Source organism: Vairimorpha necatrix, chromosome 8 (assembly GCF_036630325.1).
Source record: "Vairimorpha necatrix chromosome 8, complete sequence".
NCBI lineage: Eukaryota > Fungi > Microsporidia > Nosematidae > Vairimorpha > Vairimorpha necatrix.
Window position 1 is genome coordinate 710536 of NC_088823.1, and position 24058 is coordinate 734593.

Sequence of the window (24058 nt, forward strand, 5' to 3'; positions counted from 1 at the left end):
AGATGAATGCATCTAACTACCTCGTTGTGTCTTTTCATATAATCAAAACCCAACATTCGATCACACTTGGTAGCTAAATGATCCACGGTCTTCCTATGAGATCCACAATGGGACATTGTCCCTCTTGTCCACAGAAGATATTTCTATCCTGTAGGAAGCAGTAAATTGCTTCAGATCTAGCCTGATTGTTTCCTTTAACCAGCCAGGTAGAAGAGTCCCTAATGCTTACTAAATCATTGTCCCTAGCTTTAAACAACTTTCCATGGTTTGTCCTTATGTTAATTTTGTTGTAAAGCGCTTCTTTTTGGGATTCTATTAGCATCTTCTGGGTTATCTCTCCTACAAAGCTATACCTAATCCTTAGATACTCGTTTATTGTAAACAAGTGGGATTTGCTCTCTGCCTCTACTTTAAGTATCGCTGCCCGTCTTAGTGAGCTATTTCTAGACTCATCTAATGTTTTATAAATATTCAGAAGCATACTTTCGCTTCTATCTTCGATACTTATGAGGCCTCTGCCCATTTCGGATCTAGGAAGGTATAGTCTTTCCTTGCAGGCTGGCTGCAGATGGACCTGGTACTTGATAAGTACCTGTCGGATATCAAAATCGAGACTTTTGAAATCTATTGGTTCTAATTTTAATAATCCTACATGATAGTTTATTACTGATATTGCATGCTCGTTTATAGCTCGAATCATATTCTTACCATTTAATTGAGTCTTGCACAGTTTTTCAACCCTCTGTAGGATCTCACTTCTTACTTTTTCAAAAGTCTCTCTTTTGATAGCACTAGAGGCATCTTCTGTTATTCCAAGGTATTTGTATCCTTGATGCCCTTCTAGTACTACTGCATCTTCACTACAATCACTACAGTTAGTTGCAGACTTACTCCTATTCATTTCTAAACCTACAGCAGAGAAAAACTTTTTAGTTTCCTCTTTCATCAGTTTTAAAACGTCATCGTTCTCTGCTAGGAGCTTAAGATCATCAATAAATAGAAGATGGTTTGTTACATAAACACTCTCGTGAGTCTGTATTCCTACTTTTGGGTAAGTTGAATTCAGTTTCCTGCTCAACGGGTCCATACATAGTACAAACAAAAGCGGCGACAGGGAATCCCCTTGTAATATGCCTCTTTCAATCTTCTTATTCAGTATCGTTTCCGATCCTGATTTTATCTCAATGTGCCACCTTTTAACCGTGGCTTCTAAGAATTTACTTATCCATTGAGGGAGATTCAACTTGCTAATACATGTTAATAGATAAGAATGGTCTACGGAGTCGTAGGCTTTCTTTACATCTATCCACATAGTCTTCAGCTTGTTTCCATGCTCCTTATTGACTGCTATATTAATCATAGCTTGCTCTTTTGCTCCTTGGACTTGTCTAACTGTCCCTAGTTGGTTCTCTGCTAGTAGCCCTCTACTTTCTACAATTAGCTGCATTACTTTCGTAGTGCATTTCGTTGTAAGCTTGTAGAGGTTCGACATACAGGTAATAGGCCTGAAATCATTACCAATAGTGGGGGTACGATGGGTATTAAATAAGTAATCCCCTTGTAGAACCAAGCTTCGGGTTCTTTCCCATCCAAGCATACTTCCTTAACAATCTTGTAAAGGAATGGATGTAGAGCTTCACACTTCTTAATAAAGAAATTGAAGATTCCATCACAGCCTGCAGCCTTCCAATTTGGTAAATATTTAATAATATCTACAAATTCTTGCAAGGTTGGGAAAGTGATCTGATCTTGGCTATCAGGAATGTATTCTAGAAGATACTCCTCGAAACTATTGCAGTCTTCGGATTGCTCTTTCTTATTCCACATGGTAGACCAGAATGAACTAATATCTTCTTTACTTACTTTATGAGTAACCTCATTGGCACACTTGAGTTTTCTATAGAAATTGCTTCTATATAGCTCAAAGTTTTGATTTTCACGCCTATACTCTCTGCGTCGGTCTGCGACCTCTAGCTTCCTTGAGTATATGGCTTTCCTCTCGTTGAGTATAGCAATGGCTTCAGAAGTATCTCGGTGTAAACATGCAAGCATGTATCTCAAATCATAATAAATATTTAAAAATAAATATAAACATAGAAAAAATCTTCAAGATAATATTTTAATATTATCTTGGAGATTTTATCCGTTTCATAACAATATATAATTAACACTTTAACTTCAATTTTTCCCTTTAATATAAGCTCATTAAGAAGCATATCAGCCAAAAATGCAAGTGTTTTTGTATTTAGAGTTTCAAGTAGGTTCTTTGTGTATTTCTTTTTTTGTAAAATCTATGTTTAATATATAACAGTTAAAAATATAAAAAAATCACAGCACAATGGAACCCTTAAATTAATATAAATTTACAATTATATCAATTTTTTAATATTTATATGAGGTTGTAGTATCAATTTTTTTTTAGTAGTAATAAATTCTTTGCATTAAATTTGCGTGAAGATATTATAAATGACGTAATATCTATAATAGAGCGATATCAAAATAGATTATTTGAATGATCTTAAAATTTGTAAAGATATTTATAGTATAATATTATTAATTTCATTAGTAGTATATCAACACAGTATAAAGTTTTTGAAAAATTGAAATTTGTTTTTTTTAGATTATGAGGTAGAAAATTCTTTACATTAAATCAAATAAAAAGGACTAATCCTTCCTGGTATAATTTTAGTTTTTTGTTAACATTAAGAATCAATCTACTATTTTCGAAAAAAAACCTCACAAGGAATTATTGTAATTTGTATGCAAACTATTAATTACGGTTAGCATCTTGTTTTCGAATATGTAATTTTTAGAGCCTTGTTTTTGCTAGAGGCAATTTATTGTTGACTTAATATAAAAACAATATGCATCTAATGGGAATAACATTACGTTAAAACATTACAACCCCATTTCATTGACAGCTTAATGCTTGTCTATAAAAGTCGACCATACAATAGATAAACTTATAGCATTTCAATCTGTTCTATTTTTATTCTTTTTTATTTAAACTGCTTAAAAGATATCATTCTCTGAGTAGTGTTTAGGGGCTTTTTTATGAATATTACTCTACACATATATATATATATATATATATATAAATAGCAACCAATATACATTATTCTTCTGTAAGATTGCATTCCGACAAGGTTAAAATAACATAGCTTTAAGACAACAAATAAATATGGCACTTCAAAAGCGAAACATGCACAAGGTTCCATTTTATGCTATTTATCCTTGTATGAAAAATATTGACCAAAATAGTTTGTTTGTAGAAAACAAAGTTCTTGGAGTTTGAACACATTGAATTGAAATACACATAAACAGAAAAATTCACACATGAAAACAATTCTGTTAAACCTTAGGAAAATATCAATATATCAAAATAGATAAGTTAAAAAATAGTTTTAAGGGATTTTATTAATCATGCATTTTTTGTTAATTCTAATTTTAAATTAAACATAAAATATTTTTTTTATCTTATGAAGCTTAATATAAAATATATTTTTCATCTTATGGTATATGTGTCTAAATACACAAGAGTTTAATGATATTATAATCAAATTTGTCATTATTTATTATTTTAGTACAATATTAAATATATTATATAAATTAAATGTTAACAGAAATTTATTTTCGTTAGAATATTTATAATTTTAAATGCAAAGCACTGTTCTTTCAAATATTTATATATATATATATATATATATATATATTTTTATAAACTTAATAGTGTTTTATAAATAGAATCATTTTAGGATATTATAAAAGTCTTAAATAGCTTCTGATGCAAATATATTGAAAAAAGGTTTGTAATATCAAGCATTAAGCTTTCAATTTATTCAAACAAAATGTTTAATTTTGTTTGTCTGTAGAATTCTATTATTTATTCGAAGCAGAATGATGAACAAAAAACAATAAAAATTTATTCAGTTACATTGATAATTATGAAAGGTTGATATGTGATTGATTGTATACAAGTTCCTGAAATGTAATGTTAGAATCAATTTCATTGAAAATGAGTATTTTTTTTGTTTGTTGATTCACCAACACATTGTCCAAAATACATTCTACACATTAAAAGAAAGATTAAAACTTATTCGACTGATATGGACTTTGATATCAAGCATATCAAATCATTTTGACGGCTTAAAATAAAAAAAAAATGTAAAAAATTTTTTTAAAAAGTACATAAATTCAATTGTTAACCACATTTCATCAGTTTATTTTTTTGTGTTTACACCTAAACACATCTGAAACACTTGAATCATAATTATTAGAAAAATGAAAAATTAAATTTGATAAATCACTAATATGATCATTATTAAGAATTTTTTATAAATTTACTTCTGTTTTTGTACACAATTTGTTTCAGAAATAAATATAAATATAAAATTTTATGTAAATAAACATGTTATTTGCATTCCTCTATTTAAAAAAAACAGTCAGCATTCGGAAGCTTGCCTATATTCCTACAGACATAGGTATTGGGATAACTATTTTAGAAGTAACACAAGAGCACAAAGAAGAAGAAATAAGTGTGGTGAAATCGGGTGATCAAATGTATGTGCTTTTAGTTAATTTCCCATTAGATTGGAAGTCACCAAAGCCAAAGGACAAATTTACAAAGCAATTGTCTGAACACTTCATTAGATTCCAAAAAGTCGTCTTTGAGAATATTTTGAGGCTAAAAGATAAGATTTTTTCTGCAACAAGAAATATGTGGTCGAGTATTTCATCTTTATTTTCCAAATTTCGATCAAAAATCTCGTTATTGTTCACTAATACATTATCATGGTTTTATAAACATATAAAAATGCGTTCTAAAACATTTGAATGGGTCTATAAAGTGTCCAAACATGGGTTTGAGAAAGTGTTAAAAGTTCACAAAGAAATCAGAGAATAAAGCAATAACTTTTTAAAATTTCTTTATTTGCTTTTTATAATCATATATTTAATACATTATATTTTATCTACGTTTTTATTTGTATGTTTAGTTCAATGTTAAAAGGGTTCATTTCAATTTTTGTTTATTATATAAAATCATAAATTCCTCAATATTATTTCAAGGATAAGATTTCTTATGTGTGTATATAATACAAATTAGAATATTTAAAGTTTATCTTTATATCATAAAAAATAGAGCTCTTTTTTTTATAAGTCAAACAATATAAATACTTTATTGGTGTGTAAAGAAAAATCTTACTTACTAATTACTTTTTACAAGCTATACTTCAATTTCTTCTGATAGTTCCTGGAATTCCTCAAATCCATATTGGGTTTTTGAACACATCTTCCTGTTCAGTATCAAGCCCATGTCTGATTGACATAGTTAGACTTTCTAAAGTCATTTTAAGAACTTTTGTCTGTATATATGCTTCCGTTCTGAGTTTTAATCGTGAGTATTTGATATGCGAGCGGTAAAATTAGATACATTTCCAACCTAAGTCATCACTGAGGAGTAATTTTCGGCTTATATTTATAGAGAGAAGCCACATGATTTGCAAGCAAGTCGTATTATGCTTCTTTTCTGTCTCTACCGCATGAAGGTTGTTAAAGCTTGTGATTCTGGATTCAATAACGATCACTTCTTTTCTCAACTTTTTTTACAATTAGTATATCAGGCTTGTTAAACTTTGTTTTGATACTTGAATGTGTCCCAGTGTCAACTCTTATCTTAACATACTCATTAGCTGCACATAATGGAATAATTGATTTTTAATTTTTTTGGATGGGTTAATACATCGTCTTACATAACTTCAGGTGTATGCATCGCAGTGCCTCGTTGTGCGTCTCATGTAATCATGTGAAAGCATACGATCACATTGGATGCCCATATGATCTACTATCTTTGCATTTTCATGACAGTGTGGGCATTTTTTCTGTTTCTCTAAGAATATGTTTCGATCCTGTAATGCCCATAAAATTCCCTTCTCTCTTGGGCTTAAATTTCCTTTTGTAAGCCACATAGCAGCATGCTTTATATCAATGAGTGGATCGTCTCGTGATTAAATAGTTTTGAATGATTAAATTTTTGTTTTTATATCGCTATTAAGAGTTTCGTTTTGAGCCTATATTAATGTTTTAATGTGACTTTTTCCTTAAGTTTATATTTCTCTTTTATATCTCCTTGTATGATTTATAGATATGTATGGCCAGTTTTTAAAAGTTGAACATCGCTTTGCGTTTAAGAACAGATTTTTTTGTACTTTCAAATTCTTTAGCAAATTGTAGTAGCATTCTTTCACTTTTATGTTCTATGCATTAAAGCCCTATTCCAAGTTCGGCTCTGGGGGATATAATCTTATAACTAAATTATAATTTTATTAATTTTTATAAAAAAGAAAAAACATATGTATATATTATTTAATGAAATTAATCGGACAGCAGTATATTTTCTGAGGTTTAAATTTGATTAATATAATACATATAATAATTACAAGAACAGAAATATAAAATTTTGAATGTGCCCTTAGACCAGTGGTAGAAGGCGATGCTTCCATTGAGCAACGGCTGGGTTCGATTCCCAGGGGCACCAAAATTATTCTACTTGCTTGGTTGCAGTTGAACAACTCAGATGATAAAAATGTCCACGATAATCATTAAGTTGATTCAATAAAACTTGTGTGTGTCCAGCCACAAGGAGATTAGCATCTAGTGTAATAACGCACCTCAAGGCCAAAAAACAGTATTATCCTTGTGGCAACTTAATGATACATTTAAGTATCTAATGGGTACGGCCTAGGTGGAGCCCATGGCTGGTGCACTCTAGGTTGGGATCCTAGAGCTAACTAAGAGACTAGACGAAGTAGGGCAATAGAAGGTCTCGTGGACCCTATCCTACAAGATTCTGTAACACGGTGGCCGAAACTAATGGGAGACTGGTAGTCAACGGAGCCCATTAAAAAAAACGTTGGCTGGTGATGTGGTTGTGTAAGGAGCCGTGTGTGCAATGCAGATGATTGTAGGGACCTTTGAGTCAGTACGATGATATTTTTCCTCGGGGTATAGATAGCCATGCCCGTTAAATATATACGCTTTGAGTTCATTCTGGAAGCGATTTGAGGTATAAATGGAAAGTGTTCTCCTGGAGCCAAGGTTCAATGGATACGGCGGAGCTTGCTGCACCGGCAAGTTGTATGTAGGGAGTTTTATTGAGTAAGAATCTCACAGTACCAGTTAGATTAGGATCCCACCCAAATCCCTCTGGTCCCCATGTAAGGTTTCTCCCTACCTCTTACTTGCAAGAAAAAAAAAATCTAATTCTTAATATTTGTTCTAATCTTGAAGTTCTATTTCTCATTTTGGGGGTAAAAAATAAATAATATTTTTAACGTATATAATACGACATAATATGTTTTATTATGCACATGATCCAAATATAATAAAGATAATTTTAACAAAAACAACGTCCACAGTTCTTAAATTAGCTCTTTCACTCTTAGCATGGACCTTCGCTTATGCTTCTTCAGAAAAGGATATGAGTACAACTTTCCAGTATCAATTACAGGAAATATTATCAAGCAAATATCTATAGTTAGGAAGGAAGATCATTATTTATTGCTTTTTTCAATAATCAGAAAGATAAGACTGAAAATAAAGAAATGAATGAAACCATACAAAAGTGCCTATACCAACAAAGTAAGATTTAATAAATTCATCTATCAGAATTATGTTAAATTGAGGCATCTAATTTCTTGTGCAGTGATAAATATTTTCTCTCGTGTATCCTCTATTCTGTTCAAAGTTAGATCGATAAGTGCGACTATATGTTCTAATATTCATTTTGTTTCTAAAAACTGATAAAAATTCCTAAAATCACATTCTTTCGTCTTTATAATTGAGGTAAAGCGAGATTTAATAACCTACCATGGATTTCTAAAAAATAAACAATAAAACTAAGTATTTTAATTTTCTGTTCTATGTTCTCATAATTTATGTTGATTGAGTTCTATTAAAATATACATTTTATTAAATTTGGAAATCTATTCAACTAAGTCTAATGAATTATTGCATTTGATTTTTGTTCTATATATTTTTTTTTGATGTTGAGCTTTGTATTGTATAATTATATTAAAAGTCCGATATATATTTTGCCATGAAAAATAAATTCGCAATAATGTAGAGCAACATATGATAGGATGAATAATTAATTGGAATGTAACTTTATATCAGCTTCATAATCATAGATAATAAATTTTAATGTGGTTTTATTAATTTTATATTTTATAACAACGTAAGTTTATTTAGAAGTAATATGCTAGAATATTAAGTCTATAACTTTTTTTGATCTTATGTCGCCTCAAATTTGATAAACCTTTCTAATTATCAGACAATTGACATCAATTTTAATATTTTATCTTTAATTGTTCTATATTGTGCGTTTATTATGTCTATAAAACTCGCTAAAATTTCATGATAAGATAAACAATTATTATTTATCTCAAATATAATTTAACTTGTCTATCTACTTAAAATGGTTGATGTTTTTTATAAGAGGTTTAGTTACTTGTTGATCTCTAGTATAGAGAAAGTGATGTATCAGATGACAACAGAACAAATCTAATCTTTTGATTGAAAAGTACAGTGTTTTTATCGATAGCATACTAAATTAATCTTCATTAATAATAATATTGTAGAATACATTTTTTTTGTTCGTATGATAAGCCTTTTATCATGATAACGTGGTGCACAAATATTTATACAAAGAACAGTCATATATTTAATAGCAAATCGTAAATTTTCTGATGATAAAGAATAATCAATATGATTTAAGCCCATTGAATAGGTTTACTAGATATTATTAAATATAACATTACGGATTTTTATTTAATTTTCAACATTTTAAAAGCAAAATTTTTATATATGTTAAATTAAATGTGTTTTAGTACATAAATTAAAGTCTATTTTTAATTTAATATTTTTTATTTAAATTCTTTTTTTATATTTTCTGTATCTTCTTCTAATTTCTTTAATACCACTTGTCTTATTTCTTTTTTTATATCTTTAATTTTATTAATTTTTTTGTGTACATTTTTTACTTGTTCGTTGATTTTATTACATTTTTCCAGTATGAAATTCATTTGGTTTTTTAATGTTTCTAGTAAGGAAGTTATGTCTATATCTTTGATTGATTTTATATCTTCTTTAAGAATATCATTATCATTTTTCAGTTTATTGTCAATGTATTGTTTTATATCCATATAAGATTTTTCAAATTGAGTTTGTACCATTTTGACTTGTTTTTGTGTTTTATTGTTTAGTTCCTTTTCTATTAATTTTAGCAGATCTTTTTTAGTCATGAAATTTATGCAGAAATAAAAATTTCAAAAAATAAAACCTATTTATAGGAAATTTATAAATTACTAGAAACCAAAAATATTGACATATGTTCAGAAGGACTACATTGACAAAAGAATTTAACATTAGTGTGAGGGCTTTTAAGATAAATTTATTAACTTAAAATTTTTTGCTTTGGAAGTGATAAGTTTCGTATTGAAAAATAACAGGATATAAGAAAGATTATTACAAGTAAAATATAAATAAATGCGACTATCAGGAAATTCTTAGTATTAGACTTAAAGTCTTGCTCATATGCAATGTCTCTTTTACTAAATCAATATATGTATTTATTCTTTAAGCTGCAGGAATTTATTCTAAATGTCATATATCTTAGAAAGCTTAGATCTTCGCACAAAAGAAGTTATATAAATGGTCTAGCAGAAGATCTGTTTGTCTTCATTCTATCGTTAGAAAGCATTTAACATTATATTGTAATTTGAGAAGAAAATATTCTAATGTTCTTATTTCTTTTACAGCTGGTAGAATACTTGCTTAACAAGGGATAAAAATATTTTAAAAAATTAGCCCAAAGAAGAAGCTGCTCAATTTGGGTGCTTTTTCGGTTGAATAGGCAAAAAACTATTTTTAAAATGCAAGATACTCAATAAGTCCTTAATAGGCTTATTATTACAAAGATAATATTACAGGGATTTCTATATGCTCAATAAACCAATAAAGTGAAACTATACAAGAAAATGATTAGTGTTATTGTAAAAGTCAAAGCACAAGATCTAAGTCTAATAAAATGTAAAAAGAAATTATTTATGTATTATGTCCTGGTGTGTAAAAGAAAACAATGCACATAATAAAGCTAAGCACATATGCCAGATCTTTTTTTTTCAGAGATTCTGGTTGTAATTTTAAAGTCAAGATATGTAGACATTTTTTTGGACTTTGAATTTATTATGATTTCTACTGCCACATCTTTGTAATTAACTAATTGATCATTTACATCAATGATTATTGAACTATATTTTTAGGGTGAAGAAATTTAGTCTTTGAAAAAGATGAATTTTTAAAAAATCATTCAATTTTATAAATAAATTAATATAGTATTGTATGCTTAATTTAAAATAAAAAGGAAAATCAAACTCAAAATCAAACCAATTCTGAATTTAAATTTATAAAAAGTAATTTCAAACGTTAAATGCTTTATAAATTATTATTTTAAAGATTTCTGGTAATAATTCCTTGTCTAAATTTTAACTTGTCATTTACTACCAGTAAAATTTACTATTGGTCTATTTTTTTATTAAAAAATCGTCTCGTCGCCCCTTTTAATGCTTAACTTCTTCTTAGAAAAAGACTTCATCTCTAAAGGACTTCCTACAGTCTCAGAAATAGATTTAAAAGATAAACAACTTATGGACCAATTAGAACATTGTAATATTCACTATTCAATATTCTTATACCGTACAAAAACACTTTATAAAAAATCAATAAGATTATTACAAAAATTTATAAATGCTACAAAACACAATCTAGTCGCCATGGAGCAAATTCTGCTTACTTGTATACTTTTTGATGACCAGAAACTTCTAGAAATGAATATGAAAGTATATAGAAGATTTCATAATAAAAATCTTGATAAAATCAAGTTTTTCGAAATCATAAAACGAAAAATCATCGAGACAGATGATCAAGAAATCATATATTTCAATAATAAATGTACAGAAATATTTGATAAAATTTTTAAAGGTGATAAATCTTTTACATTACTAAGTTTTACAATATATAAAAAATATGATAAAAATTTTTTCATGGACATTGATAATAAAGTTGTATACGATTATAAATGTAATACAGATGAATATAATAAGATACTAAATAAATGTAAAGATTTTTTATTATATAATTTAGACTTGAATATATTATTTCTATATACTTATATTAGTAGAACGGGGTGTCTACTAAATAAATGTAAAGAAAAATGTTATGAGAAAAAAGACAAAGTATTAAGAGACATTTTAGTAAATGAGTTGTATTTATTGAAACAAGGACAAGATGATAGAGAATTTTTACTAAAATTTTTTAAAAGGAAAAAAATTATAAAAGAAGAGAAAAACTATATAAAATTCAAAGAGATAGAGCCTGTGGAAATAACTTTTAAGGAAATAATACATAAAGATAACCTTACTAATAATAATAAATATGTACGACCAGGAAGAAAACAGTACAGATATAATCAAAAAGAGTATAGTGATGAAATGTACGGAGGAATAGGTACAGTGTACACTAAAAAAGTAAGGAAATGTATATTTAAAAATGAAGAAGAAGACGAAAAACAGAATAAATTAGAGAACAACAAAAGTAGTGAAAAATGTAAGAAATCTAAAAATGAAAGCAGCGAAAAAAGCCAGAAAATTGATAAAAATAATAATAAAATGAATAAAATTGGTAAAAAGAAAATAAAGAACATTATTAGTAGTAGTAAAAAAACTAATAAAGACGAAAAAAAGAATGATAAAATTGAGAAAAAGAAAATGGAGAACAGCGATGATAAAAAAAGAAGAATAAGACGAACAAGTATGAAGTAGTTAACACATATGGTAATGAAAAAAAGAAAGAAGAACAAAAAAATAAATATAAAATACGCCATAAGTTAGAAATCTAGTGAAACAAGGCAACCTTATGTTTTTTACCTACAAAATTTTGGTGGATTATTCTATAATTTAATTATAATCTATATAATAATTGACCAAAAAACAGAGATCTAACATTTAAATACATAATTCAACAAATCATATATGAAATATTACGCCAAGAAACATAATTTATGGCGTTTAAAAGAAAAACGACAAATTCTTTTAAAATTTTTATAAAAATAATTTTACACTACTTTATTTAGGATTAAAAAAATAATTTTTTTTTTTAAATAAAAACTAAACTATTTTAATGTCGAACAAAGATTCCTCGTCATCTTCATCATCATATTCATCCTCACTACTTATAACGATATATTTATCATTTTTCTTTTTATCCCAAAAAAAATTCCTACATTTTGCATTGAATTTACTCGCCAGTCCGAAAATGATAAGAATTAATATATTTAGCACTGCAAATAATAATGCCCAACTTGGTTTAAAAAAATCCCATAATGCTTTCCCAACCTCTTTTAAATTATCTAGTATATTGGATCTTTTATTTTTATTTTCTTTTTCATTAGATTTTGTCGGCTTTTTTTCTTCTTTTGATTTTTTATTTTCAGGAGGTTTTGTGGTCGACTTGCTTTTTTCTTTTTTTGGAGATTCTGTTGTTTTGCGTCCGTCCTCAGTTGACTTTTTATTTTCAGGAGGGTTTGTGGTCGACTTACTTTCTTCTTTTTTCGGAGATTCTGTTGTTTTGCGTCCGTCCTCAGTTGACTTTTTATTTTCAGTAGGTTTTGTGGTCGACTTACTTTCTTCTTTTTTCGGAGATTCTGTTGTTTTGCGTCCGTCCTCAGTTGACTTTTTATTTTCAGGATGGTTTGTGGTCGACTTACTTTCTTCTTTTTTCGGAAATTCCGTTGTTTTGCCATTGCTCTCAGTTGAAGAACTTTTATCATTTTTTCTTCTTTCTACGGATTCTGTAGAAAACTTATATTCTTCTTCATCATATGGTTTAGTAGACTTCGACCCGTCTTGTATTGAACTTTTATCTCCATTAGTTCGTTCCACTGGCTTTGTTGTTGATTTGTTTTCTTCGTCGGTTTTTTGTTCAACTGTACTAGATTTAATCGTCTTCTTTTCTTCTTTTGTTTTTGTTGTCGAATTGGAATTTTCTTCTGATTTTTTTGTTTCTTCTTTTGATTTTGTTATCTTATCTTCACTTTCTGATTTTGTGGAAGGCTTTAATTCGTTTGTTGGTGTTGTTACCTCTTTATTTTCATCATTATTTTGCCGTTCCGTTGTAGATTTCGTTGACTTATTTTGTCTTTCTGATTCCGAAGATGATTTTTTTTCTTGTGGTACGCTCGTCGTTGACGAATTATTCGAGTTTTCTTTCTGTTGTTCTTCTACTGTAGATGTCGTTGGTTTGTCTTTATCATCTTTATTAGGCTTTTTATCAGTCTTAGAGTTATTTTCATTTTGTGATTTTTTCTTATTGTTTGGGGAAGCATTCTTACCATTTGATGTAATTTTTTCATTTACTTCATCTTTTATCTTTGTAATTATTTCAGAACCAATTTCAAAACCCACTTCGGCTGCTATTTCTGAACCAATTTTGGTTCCTTTTTTGACGGGTTTAACTACTTTGCCTATTGCTTTTTTGGCTGCCAATTTTGCTGCTTCGCCTCCCACTTCAATGGCGGCATCTTCTACATAATCTATGACATCACCAGCTACCTCTATAGCTTTTTTACCTAACCTACTCAATAAACCTGGCCCAGATGATTTAGTCTCTTGATTGTTTTTGTGTTTCCTTGGGCCCTTATTATCATATTCAACACTATCTTCCTCACTACTATCATTTATTCTTTTTTTTCTTTTTGTCTTTTTTTCTGCTGTATTTTCAAAAGGTAAAGTTTTACTAATATTAGTCTCAAGAATCTCTTTGTTTGCACTACTCTTGTCATAATTATGTGTTGTTGTTGGAGTCGAATCAACTTTTAAATTAGTTTTATTATTTTTATTTTCGTCTTTATTTTTGCTTATGTCATCATAATTAAAATTGATGTCAGTAATTTTGGTCAAATCTTCTGTAGTCTTATTATACTTACTTGCATTAGTAGTAATATTGTCGTTTTGTGTAATTTCTTCATTTAACCCAGTATCGAAAATAATATCGTCTTGTATTGTGACAGTAGATTTATCTTCTTGTTTAGTAATTTTACTAGTCAAATTATCTTTTTTTGTGGTTTCATTTTCGACTGACAACTCTTTAGATGTTACATCTTCGATTTTATCTATCTGTTTTTTATTACTATCTTGTTGATTTTTTTGAACTTCCGAGGAAACTTCTTTATTATTTCCCGATCCTTTTTTTATTCTATCTGCAAATGTTTCTGACGCCGTATTGATATTATTTTCTTGGATTCCCTCATGTACTTCTTCTTCATCTATTTTTTTAAAAGTATCCGGAATATTTTTATTTGCGTCATCATAATGTTCAAGTGGTTTATCGTCCGATTCATATTCTTCGTTATTTTGTTGGTTTGAGTTGTGGTCATTTTCCGCATCTAGACGTTCGTTTGAATCTTCGATTGCCATATATTTGTCTTCTAAATCATTTCCCGGATCATTTGAATTTTGTTCATCTATATCATCTGTTTCTAAATCATTATAGGCTAAAGAACGAAGAATATCATCTAAAATATTTGTATTATCACTAAATTCGTAGTTTTTATCATTTTTCGAGCATCTATTTTTTATTAAAAATAACCCCGAAGCTGTATCCAGCATCAATTTTTTCATGTCAGGCATCGTTCGCATTTTTTTATTACTAAAATAGAATTTTTTAATAAATCTATCAATGTTTTCATCAAATTTATACATTATGTCATCGAAATCCATAAAATCTTCTTCCTTTTTTATTTTTTTCCCTTTATTATGTTTGGAATTTTTTATAATAGTACAATCATTAATACTATTCCATAAAAGATTTAATTCTAAAGGAGTAAACAATTTTTTGAGAAATTTAATATCTGATAATTTGATAATTAGGTCAAAATTATCTACCACAAAATATTTTAGTTCCTCATAACACAGACGTTTAGCGAATGGGATTAATATGTCACTGTCTTTACATGCATATCTTTTTATAGAATTAAAAAAAATAGATTCTATTTCAGCTTGATGTAAATTACGCAATTTTTTTTCAGGATAAATATCATGCATAATATTATATGCCTTTTTTCTTTCGAGTACTTTTCTAAAGAAGTCGATTAACACTAATTTAAGTTTGTGTTTATTTTTGTAATTTATATTAGCACCTTCTTCATCTTTATTTGTTTTTTTCCTATTATTTTTAGATTTAGTTTTTCTATTCAAATATTTCAATCTTTCCAAATCATATTTTCTCGGATTGTATGAAGGGTCGAGATCATATTCTTGATATTTTAATGGATTATAACTACTTTGGTTTTCTAAATATAATCCGCCAATATTTGGAATTTCAATTCTATGTGTTCCATTGTGGATATCAATCGTATTATAAATATTGCTCATTGCGCACTGATGAAATTTAAAATAAAATAGACTCTTTAAGAATTTTTTTAAAAGCATATGGGGTAAATTAATTTATGTTTTAATACGTGGTTTTAAAATTTTTGACATTTAACGTTTTTATATTAAAAAATTTATTTTTGTGATTTTCTCTGAAAACAAAACTATTAAAGCCATATAAAAAGTTTAAAATTTTCTTTTGTGTAAATCGAGTCATTCAAACTCATTTAATTCCAAAATATATTGATTTTTTTGACGGCAGGCGAATTTATAGTGCTTCGCAGAATTATACAAATAACAATAGTTTTACATAAAACTACCAATTTTCGACTGTAAAGTTATTACGAACTATTAAAACGCCTATGATTTAATTATAAGCATGTCTCTTAACTATTTATGTGTAAATTTATCTTATTTATTTTTACTTTTTGTTATTTCATTTTTGATTTTTAGAACTTGTCAAATTTAATATTCAAAATGAAAAAGAGCATTTTTATTCTATTTATAAATAAAACAAAAGATAACTTAAGTATTCTTTAAAATATACAAACAACATAACACTGATGAAATCATCATCTTAAAAATTTTCTATTAAAAAAATATCGTGTTTTGGTTCTTTCTAATAAATTTTACGTTTATATAATATCAATGAAAAATTTATCTAAATGACTACATATAAACATAAAAACTCATGTATTGTCTCAAAAATCACAAGAGCCATCGAAAAACAAAAGGATAAAAGAAATTATTTTGAAAGATAGAAGAAATATAGCATATTAGAATTTGATTTCAGCCTTACAACAAAGCTCAATAAGAAATGCTATAAAGTCAGTTTCAATACATTTTCAACTACGATTTAATATGAACAAATTGAATTATAGCAAAAGACGTCTATTTCAATACTTTTAATATTATCATTGTCTTTTAAATTCTACCAATAATTTGTCTAGTATTAACGAAATTGAGAGTATACTTTAGTATATATGACCACCATAAAGAAAAGAATGAAGAACTAAAATAAATGTCCTCTGCAACTTTGGGTTAGAACTAAGTGACAATTCTTTTGCAACAACAGAAATGACTAAGAAAAATTTTGAATATTAATATTGATTTTGAACACGTTTAGACAAATTTATCAATAAAAAGGACATAACAATTACAATTTTAAAATAGTTTCCGTATTTTAAAATGATAAAGAGCGAAACCAATAATTTACCATTTAAATTATGTTTTCTTTTATGATACCCTTTCAATTTAACACTCGTGCACAAATAATACTTTTGGTGTATAAAAATATAAGAAAAACTAATTTTTGGCATTTCCTTTTTATTCCTTCCAAAGGCATAAATATAAGGAATACTTGATCGCGAAGAAATCATCTTTTATTATTATATTAGTCTTTGAAAATTTAGGATAAATGAAAATAATAAGGACAAACACGCTAGACTTATAATTAAATTATCTAGACTGGAACTAATTATTCGTTTCAATTTATCATGAAATATGAAAAAGATTCGTGCAATCATAAACATTGTATGAAGATTGGTCTATATTTTGAACAAAATAAACTTCATTTAATTTGATATGCAGTCTTTAACTGATGAAGAGAAAATTAAGTTCACTTTGAAAAAAAAATAATCAATGATGTTTATTTTCACTCAAAAAAGCAGAGAATTATTTTAATCGTGTATAAGTAAATCAAAAGAGACACGTTGTTGATATAAAATTTTTTAGACTATACATAAATTTTATCATCAATCTATTACTTAATATGTTTATTTTTTCAATTGAACAATAAAACAGCGTGATATGGTCGGAAACTTTGCTTAAGTCATTTCGAGGTATTGATAACTATAACACTAAATTATATAATGGAAGCGTGTTTTTTGTCAATTTTATGTCATAGGTATGAAATAATATCGAAAGAAAAACATTTAGTATCCAACGAAAAAAGGTGGCGGAAGAAGATCTGCTTTTATATAAAGATTGTTTATTTGATATTATATTTTTTTGTGGGGGGGGGGAACATCCTTAAATACTTTTGTAATTTACATGACAAGCGATGACAGTAAACAAACAACAATAATGCAGGGAATGCACTTAAGCCCTATATCATGCGGTTTTGGTATATCCGGTAATTTATATAAAAAATTTGTTATAAAACAATAAATTTTGATTTTTATATTCTGATTTAAAAAGAAATTAGGGTGCAACTAATTTTTTTTTAGATGAATATATGGAAACGTTTTAAATATTATCAAATTTTAAAAGCAGCTTTATTTAAACTTTATTAGTCATAAATGTTTTTTTCTTAGGAAGGTCTCATTTGTCGTTGCGAGCCCATTGTCGCCCGAGCCGGACTGGCTACCGGAATTTTTACTATTTTTTAAAACATTTTTTATTTTAATTCTGAAATTTATATTTCCATAATTTTTTACCAATATCTCTTGTTGGAAAGAGTACATGAGTCTGTCCGAAATTGCATGTTTATTGAAAAGCTTTCCTTTTTATATTTATGTTTGAAACAATGATTGTGATAATCATGTCGGATTGGACCAGCTTATAATGGAACTGTTTGATATCTGATAGAGAGCTATGATTGGTAACAAGAGTTACAACATCTTTAATCAGTAACTATTTTACAGGATTTTTTTTGCACTTAATTTTTACACATATGCGACTCAAACAAATGTTCGCCGCAACCCCCCAAAGAGAAACCATTGAGCTAAACAGCTTATAAATAAAACTATTAAAATACTAATATCAAGTATTTTTCGCGTTTAAATTTCTTTTTCGCTTTAATTAAATTAATTAAAACTCAAGAAGAGTATGATTTTTTTGTTAAAATACGGCAAGGAGATGATTTGATTAGTGACGTCCAAAATCAATCAAGATTTCGGCTTAAAAAGCTGCCGAGAAGTTTATTTTGTAAATAATATACTTTTCTGTGGGATTTTATTTGCTTCACAAAAGGTTTGCAGTAGGGAGCATGGTGTAGTCCATGAAAATAGAAATACAAATTCTACATGGTCAATATCACTATGGATTTAATCGTCTATATGAGTTGTTTCAGCAATTTACTTTTATCCCGGGAATCGTTGTGGGAGAGGTCTGCAAAGGGAGCAATGTTTGTTTCCAGGCACAACCTCTAAAAAAGTATATCTACAATTGTATATTATATTAAATCCCCTAGAGTAGGTTATCATCGACCTAATAGACACGAGGGTCTATGACGACCAGAACGAAGGACATAGTGTGTTACTTACAGTTTTGCACGCATATTTAAAGTATGCATTAACTAGTGTTATGAAATCTAAAACGGTTTCGGAAGTTTTATTACATTTGAATATAATTTCAATCGACATGTTTTTCTTAGTATTTTGGTGTATCAATGGAAAAGTAGATAAAATTCATTTTACTCTAATTCTGAGAGAGAATAAAAATTTACTAGTCCATGACAGACATAGTCAACCTTAAAGTCAAGCTGAGAGATTAAATCAATTCTTTTACTTGAAAGTTGTAAAAACATTGCTACGCAGAATTTGGTACAAATAATAAAAACTAGGATTATTAAAGACGCAGTAGTTTATCAATACAACATCGCATTACATTCTCAACGATTAAAATATCCATTTGAATTATTTTATGGAAGAAAGGAGTATTATATGTAAAAGCAGTACGAGGATAAAGAAATTAATTTTGAATATTTAAATCTATTGTTTACGCATGAAATTTGATCTATGATAGACATAAAATATCTGTTAAGTATGGGCAAAAAATGTTTTCATAATTCTGTAATGATTTTTTATGGTGAAAGGATTATTTTAAAAATAGACTTTGATACTAATTCGGTTAAATTGCGATGTTATCCCCCCCCACCCCTAAAAAAATAAAAAAAGGGGAAAAAATAAAATTTATTCAATTATCTCAAAATCAAATTCAGGGGCTAAATCGTATTTAAAACCCATATATTTTGAACTTCAAAAAGGCATAACATTCTTTCAAGTAGTGATTCTCTATAAATTAACATAAAACGAGCTATATAAAGTTTTCGAACGAGATTCATTAAAGAACCATAACTTGTTCCTTCTTTGTGCATTTCCCTTTTAATTACAGACCACATTCCCTCAATTGTTTGGGTGTGGGCGTCTGTTGTTGGATTTACAAAATTTTAGCTATGATTTACAGTTAAATGTATATGGTTATAATCCATACATAGTTCCGAAAACCCTTCATAACCCCGCCAACAATCAGTAATAATTGTAGATCCAGGTGCGATTTTTCGTTTAATTAAATCGACAAGAGTAGTTCTTGATCGATTTTCAATAATTTCGAAAAAAAAGAATTGCTGTCTCCTCGTACAACTCCACCAACGGCCCAAACTTGGTATTGAAGGATTCTACCGTTATGGTTTTTACTTTTAACAAGCAATGTCTCGTCTATTTCATCTACGCAATTTAAACCTCCTATGGTTTTGTTTCGAAGGTAGTTGAAATAGGATAAGAATACAGCGTTATTAAAACGCGTAAACCAGCGAGATACGGTACTACTATCTATATCCAATTCGATAGTAGCCGAAACATTGCTTACACCTTTAACCCATTCACACAGCAAAATTAAAAGATCTTCGATATCTAATATAGAACTTTTAAAAATGCCTTCTTTGTAAATGTTACCTTTGTTTGAGCATTTTCTCCCATTTCGTCGTAAGTAACAACGATATTTGTCCAAATTATTTCTAATTTTGGTCATGAGTATCATGCACTTATTGCACATTGGTACCTTTAATATATTTTGTTCAAGAAGAAATAAAAATAATTCCTCTTTTTTATATATTAATTTTCTAAAATTCTTTATGTTCATTTTAGGTATAATTTTATTCCTTTTTTAGTTTTGTCTTTTTTTTATTTTTTCCCCTTTTTTTATTTTCCCCCTTTTTTTTATTTTTTTTTGGATGGGGGGGGGGGGCAACATCGCAATTTAACCACTAATTCTTTACAAAAAGGTTAAAATTAAGCTCGGAAGTTCTTAACCATAAGAAATTTGTCTAAGAATGTTTAATTGAAGTTTAATATTTTTTAAAAATTGTGTAAAAAAATTTTGTTATAAATATAACCAGGTAGGCATACATAAACTAATTTATCACTTTTTTTTTTTTATTTTACAATTTAAATTCAATTCTTTTTTTATACTTTTTTATAGTATTCTAGCGTTAATTTAGTCGAAATTAAACAAAGATGATAGATTAATATATCAAATTGAATCTAATCGATATTGTTCTTATGTAGTTTGTTTTGGCTTTATATAGCACAACCATTTTTGCAAAAACATATTAGATTAATAATCTTGGTTAATATTGTTCTGACTAAACCTTAATATTTATCAATTTACTGTGTAAATTATTATTTTTAACTTTTTAACAAATATAAACTGTCCTAAAAAATCACTGATAACATAATTAGTACGTGTAAATATGCTGTAAGTAAATTAATATAGTTTTACTAGTAAAATACAAGAATTTAAATTTATAACAAACGACTTTTAACCCTTAATAGCCTGATTTACGGAAGTGTTTTTTTTTAATATCACTGTGTTTGCTTGGTGGTCTAGATGAAGGGGAAAATAGCTAAAAAAATCACAATATTTATTTTACATATTTATTTAGCGCAAAAAACAGGTCTCAATTTTGATACTTCAGGTATTAACCCTTAATAACCTAGAGTTTCAATTTTTATACCAATCTTTTAAACCGAATTTGTACATTACTATTCGTTTTTTTTTATAGGTTGGCTGTACGTATTTTACTGTTGTTTAATATTTTTCAATGTAATTAAAGAAAACGAATAGTAATGTGAACATTCGGTTTAAAATTGGTATAAAAATTGAAACTCTAGGTTATTAAGGGTTAAGAAGTTATTCAAATAATTTAAGATAGATATTTATAAAAATACCATGCTAACATAAAATATGTTGGAAAATAAACTTTGTTTTTGATTCTAGTACACTATTTAGGAGATAAATTATAGTAAAAATTAAAAAGATAAAAAATTGAGCGTTTTTAATAAGTTCTTTGTGATAAACATTTTAAACAACCCCTTAGAGCATTTTAGATAGCTTCTTTTCGGTATGATTTTACAAAAATTTTTTTTTGGGGAACCAGTTCGCCTCGGGTAACCAACCATCCGGGACATCTCACATACAAAATTAGAGGCACGAGTTTCTAACAATTTGCGTATTTAAAAATTAGACATCCATAGATACTAGATATGATTATTTGACACATTTTAAGCTTTTATATTGGCGTGCTGCACAGGGATGCGGCTTGTTATAAAGTAATATTCTAAAGAACTAAATGTTTGCCCGTCTGTCCCTGGCAGGCTTTTATATTGTTTATTGTAATTATTTTTATTTAGTTTTTCTCCTTGGATTCCATTTCCTTTTTGTGTGGGGTTTAAAATAAAATATTTTAAAAATAAGAAGGAGGGAAAATAATTAAAATTGTAAAATTCATCCTATAAGAAATAGAGATGTTATGTGGTCATAATACCACATATATAAATCCCTATTTTTACATTGATGATTTAAAAGACCATTGCTATTTTTAAAGAAAATTCTAAATTTTACAGGTAAAATTTTTGTTTTAATAAATATAGTTGATTTTTTTAAGATATTTTAAAAAATATTATTCTATAAAAATCAAATCTGTTTATTATTTGAATAGTTGATATAAGATGAAAAAAATGAAAACTACTATCAAAACTAGCACCAATATGTTAATTAGCCCAAATTTGTCTTCTGGGGTTTCAGGTTTACTTGAGGTGGGATTTGATTTAGGATCAGCTTTGTCTGGATCGGATCCGTTAGAATCGTCTGAGTTTCTTCTTTGGGTCGGCGTTTTTTTTAGATAAAGACTATCATCAGTTACCTTTTTTTGAAAAGGGTCATGGGTATTATCATCTCTATTTTCTGTCGAATGTATCGGTTTGGTTTCATTTGTAGCACCTGATTCTGGATTAAGAGAAGGACGTTTTCTTTCTGTTTCTTTGCTTTTCGACTCGTTCGCAACACCTGTTTCTGGATTCAAAGAAGGTTGTTTTGTTTCTGCTGTTTTGTTTTTTAGTTCGTTCGCAACACCTGTTTCTAGATTCAGGGAAAATTGTTTTTCTTCATGTTTTTTTGTTTTTGCTTCAGGTGTATCTTCTAATGTAGGTTTTTTTATTTGATTATCTGAATCACTTTTCGTCGGCTTAAAATTTAACGTTATATTATCTTCTCTGGCAATAAAATTCTCGGGGGTAAATAGTCCCTTTTGATATAATGAAGGAATGTCTTTAATGGGATCCTTCATGTGATAAATTTCCCCATTCATCCATGTTAAGATTTGTAACCTTTTATCATTATCGAGAACATTTTTTTTGCTTGTGGTAAAAACAAATCTAACTTGATCGCGCTTAACAAACAATGCATCAATATAATATGTCTTTTTTTCGTCTCGCAAAAATGACGCTTTTAATATATATCTATTAGTGCAAAATATCTTTGCCATTTCCAATTCTTCGTCATCATTCAATTGACATGATTCTAATGATTTTATAATTTCATCGCTGTTTTCTTTTGTAATAGGTTTAAAATAAACTGGAGCATTTTTTGTTTCGGTTGTTAATCGTTTATAGTAGTTCTTAATTTGATTACCAGTGCAGTCTGTATCATTTAATTCACTAATCAATATTGATGAAGATATAACTTTATCTAAATTATTTAATGATACATAGACATCTGTATTATTGTCGTTGTTTCTAACAATCAAAATATAATCAGAACAAAATATTGTTAACAAATTAAATACTAAAAAAATCATGGGGACATACTAATTTTTTTTTTAAATAAAAAATTAACCAATTGAAAATTGCAAAAAAAAAAAGACATTAATAATTAGAACTAAACTTTTTTAATAAAAATTTAGCACTTATTTTTAGATACGTGTCTATGTCAAATTGTTCGAATTGACATGTGTCAAAAATTGATAAGGAGAGTTTATCACATGAAGCCAATAAAAAATCAAATTCATATATTTGTTTTTAGATATAAACACAACAAAATTGATCCAAAAGTCTCAGTTTATACATGGCTTTTTTTATCAAGAAATTAAGTACTAATTCTGATTTATTGTCGTAAAATTATATTAATGGTTTGTTTACAAATTACATATAAAGAATGAGAGATTTAATCTTTTCAAATTTTATACTTTAGTACTCTTTCCAATATTTATTTAAAATTTTTATTTTTCAACACTATTTTCGAAAGTCGAAGTGTCTAGAACAGGTAGAAGAAATGAAAATTTTTATAATGAAAAAACAGTCTCATTAAGATTTAGTTTGAGAATATAAATATAAAAACAAATTAACGTATTTATATAAACTTAAAATTTGGAAAATATGTGTTTCTTGGATGTTTAAATTTGTAAAGATATATTTAGTTTTTTTTACTGCGACAATATGATTAATTTTTTTTGTTATTGTGATAATATCACATTTTTTTATTATTGTACATATCTTGATTTTTTTATACAGTGAAAA

At 27.7% G+C, this 24058-nt stretch overlaps 5 protein-coding genes across 6 annotated transcripts; 2 read left to right on the top strand and 3 right to left on the bottom strand.

Annotated features, from left to right (window-relative positions):
* Positions 1 to 4408: 4408 nt before the first annotated feature.
* On the top strand, positions 4409 to 4903 carry VNE69_08102 (uncharacterized protein; the record flags this gene model as incomplete). The annotated part of the gene is made up of 1 exon (XM_065474418.1): positions 4409 to 4903. The coding sequence occupies one exon, from the start codon at positions 4409 to 4411 to the stop codon at positions 4901 to 4903; it is 495 nt and encodes a 164-aa protein (XP_065330490.1).
* A 4018-nt stretch (positions 4904 to 8921) lies between these two features.
* Positions 8922 to 9299, bottom strand: VNE69_08103 (uncharacterized protein; the record flags this gene model as incomplete). Its single annotated transcript, XM_065474419.1, has 1 exon — positions 8922 to 9299. One exon carries the CDS (start codon positions 9297 to 9299, stop codon positions 8922 to 8924), a length of 378 nt encoding a protein of 125 aa, XP_065330491.1.
* A 1320-nt stretch (positions 9300 to 10619) lies between these two features.
* On the top strand, positions 10620 to 11876 carry VNE69_08104 (uncharacterized protein; the record flags this gene model as incomplete). The annotated part of the gene is made up of 1 exon (XM_065474420.1): positions 10620 to 11876. The coding sequence occupies one exon, from the start codon at positions 10620 to 10622 to the stop codon at positions 11874 to 11876; it is 1257 nt and encodes a 418-aa protein (XP_065330492.1).
* Positions 11877 to 12221: 345 nt separating this feature from the next.
* Positions 12222 to 15542, bottom strand: VNE69_08105 (uncharacterized protein; the record flags this gene model as incomplete). Of its 2 annotated transcripts, none has more annotated exons than XM_065474422.1 (1): positions 12222 to 15542. In XM_065474422.1, the coding sequence occupies one exon, from the start codon at positions 15540 to 15542 to the stop codon at positions 12222 to 12224; it is 3321 nt and encodes a 1106-aa protein (XP_065330493.1). The 2 variants fall into 2 exon arrangements, with proteins under 2 accessions (XP_065330493.1, XP_065330494.1); XM_065474421.1 differs by having other exon boundaries at positions 12222 to 14528.
* Positions 15543 to 22191: 6649 nt separating this feature from the next.
* VNE69_08106 (putative SP-containing membrane protein) lies at positions 22192 to 23340 on the bottom strand (the record flags this gene model as incomplete). The annotated part of the gene is made up of 1 exon (XM_065474423.1): positions 22192 to 23340. The coding sequence occupies one exon, from the start codon at positions 23338 to 23340 to the stop codon at positions 22192 to 22194; it is 1149 nt and encodes a 382-aa protein (XP_065330495.1).
* Positions 23341 to 24058: the final 718 nt, after the last annotated feature.